At 39.8% G+C, this 12,888-nt stretch overlaps 1 protein-coding gene and 1 non-coding gene across 10 annotated transcripts in view; one reads left to right on the forward strand and one right to left on the reverse strand.

The window, feature by feature from the left end:
• Positions 1-22: 22 nt before the first annotated feature.
• Positions 23-12,888, forward strand: part of LOC122872298 (cilia- and flagella-associated protein 47-like) — a 65,969-nt gene continuing 53,103 nt past the window's right edge. For 6 of the 9 annotated variants that reach the window (XM_044188330.1, XM_044188332.1, XM_044188335.1 and 3 more), the window contains exons 1-20: positions 23-728; positions 1,744-1,898; positions 2,025-2,140; positions 2,694-2,832; positions 3,120-3,204; positions 3,334-3,474; positions 3,801-3,970; positions 4,293-4,399; positions 4,556-4,785; positions 4,875-5,082; positions 5,614-5,842; positions 6,081-6,233; positions 6,332-6,530; positions 6,661-6,757; positions 7,156-7,372; positions 7,458-7,702; positions 7,923-8,053; positions 9,935-10,057; positions 10,163-10,294; positions 10,399-10,476. In XM_044188330.1, the coding sequence (XP_044044265.1) occupies positions 585-728; positions 1,744-1,898; positions 2,025-2,140; positions 2,694-2,832; positions 3,120-3,204; positions 3,334-3,474; positions 3,801-3,970; positions 4,293-4,399; positions 4,556-4,785; positions 4,875-5,082; positions 5,614-5,842; positions 6,081-6,233; positions 6,332-6,530; positions 6,661-6,757; positions 7,156-7,372; positions 7,458-7,702; positions 7,923-8,053; positions 9,935-10,057; positions 10,163-10,294; positions 10,399-10,476 (3,099 nt within the window). In that variant the 5' untranslated portion in view covers positions 23-584. Of the gene's footprint in view, positions 729-1,743; positions 1,899-2,024; positions 2,141-2,693; positions 2,833-3,119; positions 3,205-3,333; positions 3,475-3,800; positions 3,971-4,292; positions 4,400-4,555; positions 4,786-4,874; positions 5,083-5,381; positions 5,523-5,613; positions 5,843-6,080; positions 6,234-6,331; positions 6,531-6,660; positions 6,758-7,155; positions 7,373-7,457; positions 7,703-7,922; positions 8,054-9,934; positions 10,058-10,162; positions 10,295-10,398; positions 10,477-12,888 lie in introns of those variants that run through there. The other 3 variants (XM_044188334.1, XM_044188338.1, XM_044188339.1) reach the window with 3 other exon arrangements.
• trnad-guc lies at positions 4,142-4,213 on the reverse strand. The gene has a single exon. It is a non-coding gene; the product is annotated as a tRNA-Asp (tRNA).

Below are 12,888 nucleotides of genomic sequence, written 5' to 3' on the forward strand. Positions count from 1 at the left end.
TAATTATGTATTTACAGCTCTTTATTATATTATATTTGTAATAACACAAATATTATGAGCAGTGTAGTGGCAACATAATACATTCACTTAATATTATGCCAGAAGATGTTAGATTGATTTATCTATCCATTTACACCATTATAACGTAACCTAATGGAAAAACGCTGATAAAGAAGCGGAGAAAAGCTTATTTTTAGAACACATCTCAGCTTTTTTTAATAATGATAGTCTGACTTGACATTTATAGTATCAAAAACATTAAATTCGTCCGAAATAAACAAGATACGTTGGTTCTGAATAAAGGTTTGCTGTCCAGTGTCAACAGCGGCACCGTCCACCTGGATTGCCCAAGTGTATAAAACAAGCTCAGTTGGAGTCGTCGCCTAGAAACCACCTGAGCCGTCGACCTCTGTTTAGTCTCCAACATTTGGGTAGCATAGCAACAGTCAAGTTGACTATCGGCATGCGAGTCAAGAAGTCGACACAATTGTGTGATAAATTATTTTACATGCACGTTAATGAGAGGGAAAGTATACTTGTGGCGTTTGGCGTCTGTAAGTAAGTAGTAACTAGAAAGTCATACCATGGCTGGAAGTTGTGTTCGAGTTGACCCAGCGTTTGTCGAGTTCAACGATGTGAAAGTCGGTCAGGTTTACAAGACTGTAGTCACGGCAACAAATGTTGGGAAAACGTCGAAGAAAATAATGATTGAAAAGCCCACATTAAAGGTATCGTAAACTCTGATGTGTTTTTAACAACTAGCTTAACTATACGAAATTTTAAAAATGACGTAACCTAGTTATTACGTTAACTAGCTAAATTATTTGTTAACTCTAGCTAACGCCTCGTTCAAGAAATTGCGTTAGCTTTAGTTGGTTAGCTAACTGTAAGTATGGACATTGTAGAAACAATTTCTCACCTATTTTTTAATTGTAAAATATCCCCAAATTTTTGGACAGATCTAGAATCTCACTTTTTTGAAGCCGCTAACTCTGTCGCTGTACTAACCCAGATGATTGCGCTCTGGAATATCTGATTCAGTTCATTATTGTATATGCAAAGTTTTTTATTCACAAACAGAAATTCTCGAAATCACTACCTAAGATCTCACTATTTCCCCCTAGAACTAAATTCACTACTTAAACCACTCAGTTTAATAACGTTACAAAACTACTAAGCTTCTGAAACATTATGGAACTTTTTTCCCCGACTGAATATGTTTACATTTGTGTATATGTGTACTCCTGTTTTTTATTTTTATGTCATTGTCTTTTATTATCTTCATATGTTTTCTATATGTATTTGTATAATTTAAATCTGATTTGTATGTGCTGATATTGTTTACCCGATTGTTTGTATATTATCCTTTTGCTAATAAAAAAAATAAGCATGGACATTGTTGGTTTGATGCTACCACGTCCATCTGTATCTATCTATCTGTCATCTTTTTCCTCCTATTTATCAACGGCTATGTCCTAGATGGTAACATTTTGCTAAAAAGAATCTACAAATATTGTTGAACAATATTTATACATATTTTTCTCCCTTTTCTTCTCTGAAGTTAACTATCTCTCCATAAACTCTGTCTTATCTGAGTATAAGGTTACTGTGTTAGTATTTTGATAGTAAGATGCATATGTCTATATCTTTAAATGTGTGTCTCTAAATGTTTGCTATTTCTACACATTTGATTGATGCCCTTTTCTCCCTCTTCTTCTTGTTTATTGCTTTTTTTTTTTGCAGTTGTTCAAGTTCACAGTATCTAGCTCAGCCAAAGTGGTGGCTCCTGGTCTGTCTGTAAGCGGCTTGCTGGAGTTCACTCCAGAGGAAGAGGAGGAGGTCAGAGACTGCCTCCTGATTCATATAGATGATGAGACCATCAAAATCCCACTGCTGGGGTATATATATATATACATTTATAAAATATTTAGGACCAAACACACTGTCTGTGTCCTAGTCATTTATTGATGTTCACATCCCCACAAATGTTTTGACAGTTTGTCTTTATTTATGTACTCCTCTAGCTTTCCCAGGGCTTGTTCCCTCCTAATGGATTCAGTCCTAGACTTTGGCTGTATTGCTGCTAGCAGTCAGGTGATCAGCAGACATCACCACATAACCAATCAGGGATCAGCGCCAGGTAAATCAAGCGTGTCTTTCTTGGCCTGAAGATACTGTATCTAAGTTGCTCATGAGGCGATGAACTATTCATTTTCAAAAACACAGAGTCCATGACCCATCAAATTAAAGTATTAGCTGCTCCTGTAAGTGATATCTATAATCAGAAAACTGTTTTTAAAGCCTGACAATGCAATTCCCTGTCTTTAGTTAATCAGAATACTTAATCATTTAATGGATACAAAAGTGAAATCTTTCAGTCAACATGAACAAAAATTAAATTAGAGAGACAGTTGTGGGATGCAGGAATGGTAAACTTTAGAACTTATGTAAATACATAAGAACAATATACAATAGTTTTTCTTTCTTTTTTTAAATGCAATGAGCTTTTTTTATACAAAATACTTTTGCCACTGATAAACTGTTTGCTCTGTTAACCCATGAACTGTCTGTCGTTTCTTTCCTCTGTTTTAAACCTTTACTATGATGTTATTAAGCATTAGGGACTATTTAGTAAAATCACTCCGTGAGAATATGTGTGTATTTGTGTGTGTGTCTTTGTTTGTGCATTGAAGGTGTGTTCCAGGTGCAATACAATGGAGACCCCTCAGTCAGACTCTCACCCTGCATTGGAGTCATAGCAGCTGGCGCCACCCAGTGGTTGAAGGTGGAACTACGCACAGACAGACCCAGGCAGATTGATGAGAAGGCTCTGTACGAAAGACTTTATTGCACCAGTCCAAAATAACTGTGAACACAGATAGCATGTATTGAAGGGATGGATACTAAATACTAAGTCGCATTTTTTAGGTTTTAAGATTTTTATGGAAGCTCGCAAAATTAGCTCATGATATTTTGTCATAAGTGTTATCGGGTAAATCATTGCATCATTTTACACTGGAAAATTTACAGCTCAATGGAAAATGAACCATTTAAGTAGTGGTTCTGTCTGACAGTTGTGCTCTTCCACTGTACCTGAATCTCACCCTCCCTCTGTCCAGGGTAAAACTCCAGAATCGCTCTGCTGTAGTTTTCAGTATCAGGGCTGAGGTGGTGGACCAGTGCCTTGAGGTCTTTGACCTGCAGGTATTTCAGTGGTCCAAGTAGAATTCACATACTGATGTTCACCTTTTTTGCTTTCCCCCCTCTAAATGGTGTTCATGTGAAGATGTTTATGCTTTTTTCTGTCGCTGAACAAAGCCTAAAATTTTACAGGGGGCTCCACTGTCCTGTCTGTGGTTTGGACCTGTATACTTTGGGACGTCCCGCGTGGAGAATGTGGTTCTGAGAAACAATGCACCCCAGGAATGTGACTGGGTCTGCCTGCTGCAGGAGACTGCAGCTGGGACTGAGGTGGTGAGTTATGCCCTTAGGGAAAGTAGGTTTAGCTGCCAAGCTACACAGCTGCTATGCAGATAGGTATGTTTGTGTTTAGGCAAGGAAATGGTTAGGTACAGATGGTACAGACAGGTTGATAGAAAGTAAAAAAAAAAATAGCTGTTAAAGTTATTAGTTTGGGAGGTAGACAAGTAGAGATGCAGATATAGACAGGTCAATAGGTGAGTAGGAGGGGTAAATAGGAAAGAAAGCTAAGTTGGTAGTTTGGTTGGAAGATAGACTGGAGGCCAGTTGTACTTAACTGAAAATGAAACAACAAGGCTTTGACTGTGATGGCTGTGCAGGGAACAGATCTCCAGAAGAGCACAGATGCCGCCCTGCTGGAGACAATGGAGAGTTGCAGCCCAGCCACCCAAGACGTCTCTCAGGTTTTGGTGTGTGTCCCCAAACAGGGTCGACTGGGACCCTATGACAAAACCACTGTGGCTGTACACTTCAGCCCCATCTGCAAGAGGTAAATTGTCTGTGAATGTGTCTGACCTAAACATTAATATTAAAATAATTGGTACTTAGAAATGTGAGTGGACTAATGTTGTATGAAATTATTGTATGGTAAAATGTCCTATATAAATAATGTAAAGATTAATTTTATAGATGGGGGGTGGGAGAAAAGTATAATGTATTACTCCCCGTCGGGGAATCGAACCCCGGTCTCCCGCGTGACAGGCGGGGATACTCACCACTATACTAACGAGGAGTGTACAATAGTGTGTTAGGCAGTGGTCTCAATTTATCTTAATCACCACAAACACAACACAACACCCTGTCTTTTTCAGAACAACTGAAAAGAAGAAGTGTGATTACTCAGCCAGCCGGCAAGACTACTGTCTTTTCCTGCTGTTTGAGTCAGTGGGAAGCAGATATGGCTTCACTCACCATAATGGTACTCTCAACACACACACAGATTTCACATTGCATAATACAATACAATAATGGAAGAGTGTTATAACATATAACTTTATGAGCAGATTATTCATTGATTAATTGACAGATAATTAAAGATAGACCACAATGATATTTTGATTCTTCGTCTCTTTAGGTAACAGTAGTGTGGAGCTGGCAGTGACAGGCTCCGGACTGCCTGTGTCTCTGGTGCCTAGTCCCTCTCAAAGATTTAATTTCCTCACCTGTGTGATGGGCCAACGCGTAGACCTGCTGTGTGTGCTGCAGAACCTCTGCCCTCAACTTCCCATCAACTTCCGCTTCCGCAAGTTAGCACATTTCACCACCAAGCCCTCCACTGGCACAATCGCTCCTGGACAATGCCAGGTAAGGATGGTGATTGTCTCAGTTATTTATTTAGAAATCCAAGTGGAGCAGTGACTGTGGAACTTTTTTCTCTCTGTTGCATTCCCTAGGATGTAGTTTTGTCTTTCACTGCACGGCAGCAAGGGAGCTTCCAGGCGTGTCAGAAGCTAGACGTCTTAGGTCATGTTATTCAGAGGGGTGGCAACACTGGTGAAGATGTTACTGGATTTGAGCTATGCAGCTTCCACACCATCACACTACACCTGTCTGCTGTCTGCCGAAGTGAGACCACACACCCCGTACCTAAACTAAATCCTGGTGAATATTGAAGGATTAATCCCATAAGACCAAAACCAACAATGTGTTTGTCTCTCAATACTTTGACTTCCCTACCCTGTCTGTGACTCTCAGCCCAGGTCAGGTTTCTGCTGAAGACAAAGCTTTAAAAACAGCTCGCAGATATATAGTTTCATTTTAAAAAAGGCTCTTTAAATAGTGCATTTCTTGGGGACTATTTTCAGAAGCGGATTAATCCGCATTTGGTGCTCTAGTGAGTATTTGTAGCAGCAGGTGTGTGTGTTCATGGTAATGAAGGAACATGTCACCCAGTACAAGAGTGTGGCTCATTGATGTGTTTTTGATTTGGAAAACAATGGAGCTCTATGGCACAGAAGAATAAGGCTTTCGACTATCACACAATACTTGTTAGTAGCATCAATTGGCTGATGGTTAGGGTCTTTTCATGGGATTTGTTGACAGTAAGAAAAATACTGAATATAACCAGACTTGTCCTTTAATTAGATGATTTTGATGCACGTACCTGTCCTGCTCTAATTGTCTCCTTCACAGGCATCACTCCAGCAGTGACCAATCCAACCGGATCATGGCCTCACATTCGGTCCAGTGAACTGGCTTGCTGCCGTGGGATGGCACATGCTGCTATCCTAAATGCCGACAAAACACGACTCCATGTACATCGCAGGGAGAGGAGTCAGAACACAGAGGTGGAGGAGTTCCTGGCTTTTCCTAATGACCGAGCCACAAGCATCAGGCCTGCCTCTGCACATAGACAGTACAGGTAGAGGTTAAAGAGACACACTCTTTCACAGGCTCAGTGCAGATTGACAGTCAGTTCGTCAACTGAAATGTGTTTGAAATAATAAGAAACAACAAATCCAAATTTCCCAAAAAGTATAAAATAGACATATTTAATTTTAAAGTAACAACAGCAAATAGTAATTTTTTTGTTCTGTTAAAATGATCCCAGTTTAAAGATTCCACAGTTGCTGAAGGATTCCTGTCTTTATTGTACTCAGGACCATTTTTACTGGTGTACACCGCTATCGCTATGTGGACACCAATTATGCTTTCACTGAGGAAGAAGAGGAGCAGAAACAGCGGAATCGACAGATTTACGCAGACTTTGTAAAACAGCTCAGACAAACACGCCTGCAGAAGATCAAGAAGAGGTAGGCTTTCTTATGAATGTTCTGATTACCCACCTAAAGTTTGTCTTACAGTTAACAGTTGGAAATAGTGAAGTTGGACCTTTGTTTTTGGTTGTTAGACAGCAGGAAACAGTGGAGGACAATGTGGATATTGGGATTGTTCCTTCTCAAGGGCTTGTTCCCCCTACACTCCGCATCAGTGACCTGGAGAGCAGTAAGATCTTAGAGACTAAGCCAAACTACAGCTATGCTCTCCTAGCAACCAAATCCACCTGCCCCCAAGACATGACATCCATCACCCAGCAGACCAGCAGTCAGGTCAGACGGTGGTCAAAACAAAACACTTTTCAATTAATTTAAATTGTAACAGATTAGTTAACTATTGCACAGAGTGGAATTTCAGTGAAAGTTTCAGGGGACAGTTGTCTTTTTCTCTCTATCTCTCTAGGTTTCAGAGGTAATGAATGCAGTTCCCTCTACCAGACAGGAGATGGCAGACTGCAACAGGACTCTGACAGCGCAGGAGCTCTACCAAGTTGACATAGGTTAGAGATTCAGTTCAGAAGTGCTAGAGTCACTGTTTCTAATAATAGCTTTAGTACAAACTGTAAGATACAGCAAAACACTAAGTATGACAAGTAGTAGTGTGTTTCTCTGTGTTGTTCTTTCTCCTTATATCCTCTCTGAAATCAGAATCAGAATCAGAAATACTTTATTGATCCCCGAAGGGAAACTCTTTGTTACAGCAGCTCGTCTTTACGTCAGGGCACACAGGAGAAAGTACTAGCAAAAAATATAATACAATAAAGGAAAGTAATGTGCTAACACTGTCACAGTGATTGTTGATAATCATGTTATTAAATAATTTACAAGTATAGTTAAGTGCAGAGGAATTGTTTTCATGTTGTAAAGCCAGGTAAAACTCTCACTCTTTTCTCAATAGGTCCATTGTTAGTGGACTTTGGCGAGGTGTGTGTGCAGTCAGTGTGTGTTCAGAAGCTGAAGCTGATCAATCATCTGTCAGTTTTCGTCTGGGTGCAGCTGGAGGTGGACTGCCCTGAGCTGCAAGGCTCCTCACCCCTCTCCCATGTCCTGCCACCCCACTCCCAAAACACCCTGCCCCTGACATTTCAAAGCAACAAGCTGGGTCACTTCTACAGGTTGGTGGGGGAAGCAGCTCAACACACTTTTATTACATGAAAATCAACTATTGCAGTTCAATATAGATATACTTCTTTCCCCCAGACCTGTATCCTACTCTGTAAACCAGCAACACCCTGGTCAGATACTGGTCCAGGCTGAGGTTGTCCCCTTGGCTCTGGAGTTATCCACCTCCCTGCTGGTGCTCCGCCCCAACCCCACTCTGCTTGCCCAGTCAGGATACAGGAGCTCAGTTACCCTTCGAAATCAGCGTAACCACGCCGCAGAGTTCACATGGAGACCAGTAGTCACAGAGAATGGCATCCTGTTCTCCATTCGACCAGCTACAGGTGCTGAAAATGCAGCTCATTTTTAATATCCCTGGGTGTGAGTACCTGGGTTAGCATTTTCCTTAGCATTAATATCAAGAATGTCACTTTGCATTTTCTCCCTCTCTCTTGTGTTTGTCTCTAAGAAGCTATTATTATTATTATTGTGTTAATAAGCATTTTAATTAATAGATTTGCCTATTTGAATTAGTGCTGATACAACAAATCCCCCCCTCCTCAGGTACAGTGGAGCCATACAGGGAATTGGACTGTGAGGTGGTGTGGCATCCCTCCTTCTCCTCCCCTCCAGAAGGAGACTTTGACCTCTGTGTCCACGAGGGCAACACACAACGCCTGCACTGTGTTGCTAAGGTCTCCTGCACCAAAATCCATTTCACCACTATCCATTCATATCAGGGGTGTGCAACATTTTTGGATGTGAGACAGTTGGGGATGGGGGGGAATTTGGGTCATACCATAACTGCATGCCAGCCTTTCATTCAACCTATGTTTTCAGCAACTACTGTCACTCTCTGCCTTTATTCTGAATTAGACAAGTCAAGTGATTTCAGCCAGAGCGAGGGAGCATATATGGACAGAAGGAGAGAACTGTAGAACTGAAACTTCTTTTGGAAATTATGTAATGTAATTAAGAGACTTTATCATTGCTGACTCTAATATTATATTAAAGAGAACAACTGATACAAAAGTTAACTCACCACTTAATGAGATATTTGTGCCTGTTTCTTCACAACTAACCTATCATGGCATGGAATAATCGATGTCAGCAACAGAAGGGGGTTGTGTCTTTTTTTTTTTGTTACTTATATCCTGTCTATTCCCTAATTAAATTTTTGTGGCTGACAGAAACCAGTCTTATGGGGCACCCTGTTAGCTGACCTGTTAGAGCGTGCTCCCCATATACTAAGGCTCAGTTGGGTTCAATTCCAGCCTGTGGCCCTTTGCTGCATGTCGTCCCCTCTGTCTCTCTTCAGCTGTCAAATAAAGGCTTTAAAAACCCTAAAAAAATTGTTTAGTAATTTAGAGGTTAGTGGTTGGGAAGGTTAGTAAGATTTTCACTGTTGAGAATGCAAATTGAAGTGCTCGCTCACTCCTAAATTCCAAAATCATCAGGCCTTGTGCTTATTGTTTGTGCAGTCAGGAGGGGCGGCAGGGGAGTTGATCGATGATGTCCATTCTTGGCACATTGCATCTTTGTCGTTCGGTAGCCAACACTACAGAGACCGGTATTAGGTTGCAGCCCGATCGCTAAAAAATATTGATTTATCTGCCCAACCATCATATTTTCACCAAAATGTAAACAATGTCAAACCTCACACGTGAGTCGAGTTTTCCAGCAGGTGCCTGGGTTTGTTTGTGCATATTAGAGAACTGATCTGTCTTAGGTAGCTCACAAGGGTCCAAAATCTAACACGTGAGCATCAAATGTGAACTTGGATGTCTGCTGTAATATGTTTACAGTTTTCAGTAGTAGCAGTATTGAGGTATCAAAACATCCATAGAAACGTTTTAGTTCACCCCTGCAACATAGTTGAAAACCCAGTTCTTAAACAACTATCAGGGACATGCCTTACATTTTTGGGTCCATTTTCTTATTTTATACTATACTGTATTTTTGTTATATTCATGACTAAGTGGCCAAACATGAATGATGTGATGTCACCTTGAGATTGGCTCAAGACAGCTATAATTAGGGTTAATAGCAAAAATATTTTCAACAATCTAAAAGATAAGTGATAAATGAAATGAAATAAATGATCAAATAGAAAGAGCATCTTTGTTGATTCATTCTTTTTTTTTTTAAACAAATGTTCAACAATCATACGAGGCCAAATCCATCAAAGAGGCAGATATCGATTTCTCCTCTGACAGCAGCCTCAGTAGACCAGAACACAATTGAGCAACAAGAAGTGTTTTAAGTAAGGCTTGTGACTTTCATGCTTTCTTCAATGGAAAACCTCTCCCGCTCACACTTGCTCACTCTTTTATCATCATCATTACTATTGCTCTCTTCACTGAGTTGTACACATGCTCCAAATACATGTGCTCTGGGGGCTGTCAAAAGTTATTTTGTAAAATGTGGGAAATCAGCATCAAGAGTAGAATTAGACAAGGCAGGTTTAGGGAGAGTGAGTAAACTACAAATGTAGAATACAACACAATGGATTGAATATCACAGGACAAGGATATATAACATTGAGAGAATTTTCCTTTCATCTCTGTCTTTCTCAGGTTGGATTCACCAGTGTCCAGCTGGCAGAGAAACGGGTCATATTTGGATCAGTGCCTCTCAACATGCCTTCTGTCAGAACTGCCGTCTTACACAACACTGGACAGAACCATGCCTACTACCAGGTGCCCCCCCACACACACTCTTGTTTTTGCACAGATACGTGTACACACCAAACAAGAAAAAGTGCCTCTAAACAGTCTCGCTCTGTCTCTGTTTGTTTGAGGCAGGTGCTAGATGTTTGCCCTCTGCCAGGCATGGTGGTGAGTCCACCTGAGGGCGTGGTGCCAAGTGGGGGGCAGGCTGCTCTCAAGATCCGCTTCAACCCCGTCTCTGTCATCAAGTTTGACACCAGAGTCGAGGTGAGAGAGATAGAAAGAAGAGAGAGGGTGCTTAATTTTCATGTGATGTGTGTGTGAGAAATAAAGAGAGGAATTGATGCACACTAAGCATGTGTGTATTACAGATAGCTCTGAGAAGCATGAAGTCCATTGAGCTCAGAGTGGGCGGATCAGTGGAGCTTCCAAATGTAGACATCAATGTGGTGAGTTTCTGTGTGTTGACATTATGTTTATGTTTTTTACACTTTTTTTTTTTTTTTTTTGCTGTATCCATTAAGGAGTAACGAACCACAGCAATTAACATGGCTATAAAAAAGAGATTACATAAAAATAAAATTGCGTAACAGTTTCTTAGCATAAAATCATTTATTAACTCCTTTTATTTACAGGCTCAGAGCTTACAGCAACAAAAACATACTTTATCTAACCTCAGTACTCAATGCACCACTAAACATTTATTCCCCATGAAAATCAGCGAGCAAAAGACAAAGCTCAAAGTTTAAAACATTAAAATCATCTTTTACTCTGCTGATACAGCAAGTAATGGGAACATCAACTACATTGTTCCTTGAGTAATGGAAAGGTCTTCTATGTATCATACAGTACACCATGCTTTATTCGCCAAACGTTTTCGGCTGTCTTGCCTTCATCAGGTTGGTGCCCGAGGCTGTTTTGGGTTTCCATATATACAACACATTGATCTGTTATGTGATCGATACATCACCATAGATACCATGTATACAAAACTTACCAAGCATACCACAAGCAAAATCTTATCCTTAGTTCATACAAGAACTTTCAGAAAAATATCTATAAGCACAAATACAGAGTATAACATTACAATCAACTTTTTACATTATTCCCTAACAAATACATTTTTTCATCTTAACCCAACTGATGGGGAAAAAGGTTAAATATCAATTTCTCAATACAAGTAAATCAATTCTGTATTCTTTCAACCCAAATATTCAAATTACTTGTTCAAAAGACATTGTGTATAAATCACTTCCATTACTTAACATTTATGAATAACCCTAACTAATGTCCATCTACATTTGAACTTAATACATTCATCCAAGATCCATACACAAATCGCGTAGGGCACCACCCTGATGAAGGCAAGACAGCCGAAAATGTCTGGTGAATAAAGCATGGTACTGGAGAAGAGTCGTGCAATGTGTTTTAATTTTGATGGATTTGCATTGAAGCTCACACTGGTCTGTACCTTAAATGATCGTGTGTTCCCTAATATGTCTTAGTGTAGCAACTGGAACCAGGACAACTATGATGTGACTCATGCTTTTCTGTTAAGATATTATATACATTTTTGGTTCAAATTAATTGAATAAAGACTGACATTATGTGCCAGTACACTTGAGTAAATGTTCAAGGAGTGGACAAAATAAAACAAAATAGAATAAAATATAACACAGAATTGTAAAAAAAAAAAAAAAAAAAAAACTGAGACACATCTGTAGAAATCCGATTGGAATCTCATTTCAAACCACCTCCAAATGTGGCTTGGATCCAATTTGCAAAAATCGCATTTCTTGTGTTTTTTTGCTGTCCAGACTTTCTAAAATCAATCTGGATACAATCTGGATATGCCAAAAAACAGATTTGGGCTGGCAGTTTGAACAAGGCCTAAGAGGTCTGTCTTGTTTGTGTAAAGTTAGAGCATGTTTGATGTCATCCAGTTTTTAATGGCATGAAAGCACAAATTTTTACTTACCAGAGGTGGTCTATAGCGTCATCCAGAAGTCATTAACTCAAATTCAGAATCGGGGGGTGGTCATTGTCTGAACTGTGTGTAGATGCTCCATTGAGCTCTTTCCCTAAGAAGGAAAATGTGTATTTCTTTGATATATGAAGGACGTGGAAATCCTACACACATACTGTGCTGCAAACCTAAACCTAAGATTTTATTCTGTAGCTCAGGAATCCGGGTTTTGTGTACTTTGCACCAAAGTGTCTTTGTGCTGGCCTTGCAGACAGGTATTGGCTGTACTGTAAATACCAGCTTTATGTAGGTTGAAACTTAAACTGTTGTTGTTGTCGGTAGCACTGCCATAGAGATTTTCATTTCTTTGTTCCTTTTTGAAGCCATGATGTTGCAGGTTGTCCTTTGGTGTTTAGCGACTACCTTGTTGGTTTTTGATCAGTTGCACTGTAAAGTCCTTTGTCATGATTTTGCCATGTTTTTGTGACTGAGACAGGAGTAGTATTTGGCCTCTCCTTCACTCTCTGCTGTTTGCCCCATTTTGCTTAAAAACTCATGCAAAATATATTATTATTACTTGGTTAGGGATCGTCAGACTTCTTTTCAAGCAGATATATAGCTGGTGCTATCATGAAATTATTCTTTTTGTGACCAACCTTTTGTTAGTATTTTACACCATTTATATAACTGACTGACATATAAATGCAAGATGAGAAGAAACTATAATAGAAAAGGAAAAATAGAGGAAAAGAAAGAAAGAAAAAACCACCCACACGGTCCCACCGACCCCTCATTTCACTTTACAGTTTATAGAAACTTGACAGTTATATACACATGAACAGTCACAGTGTAGCTTTCAGATACATTTTACATATATTTTACATAAGTCAGCAGC

The sequence above is a fragment of the Siniperca chuatsi genome, linkage group LG24 (genome assembly GCF_020085105.1).
Source record: "Siniperca chuatsi isolate FFG_IHB_CAS linkage group LG24, ASM2008510v1, whole genome shotgun sequence".
Classification (NCBI taxonomy): Eukaryota; Metazoa; Chordata; class Actinopteri; order Centrarchiformes; family Sinipercidae; genus Siniperca; species Siniperca chuatsi.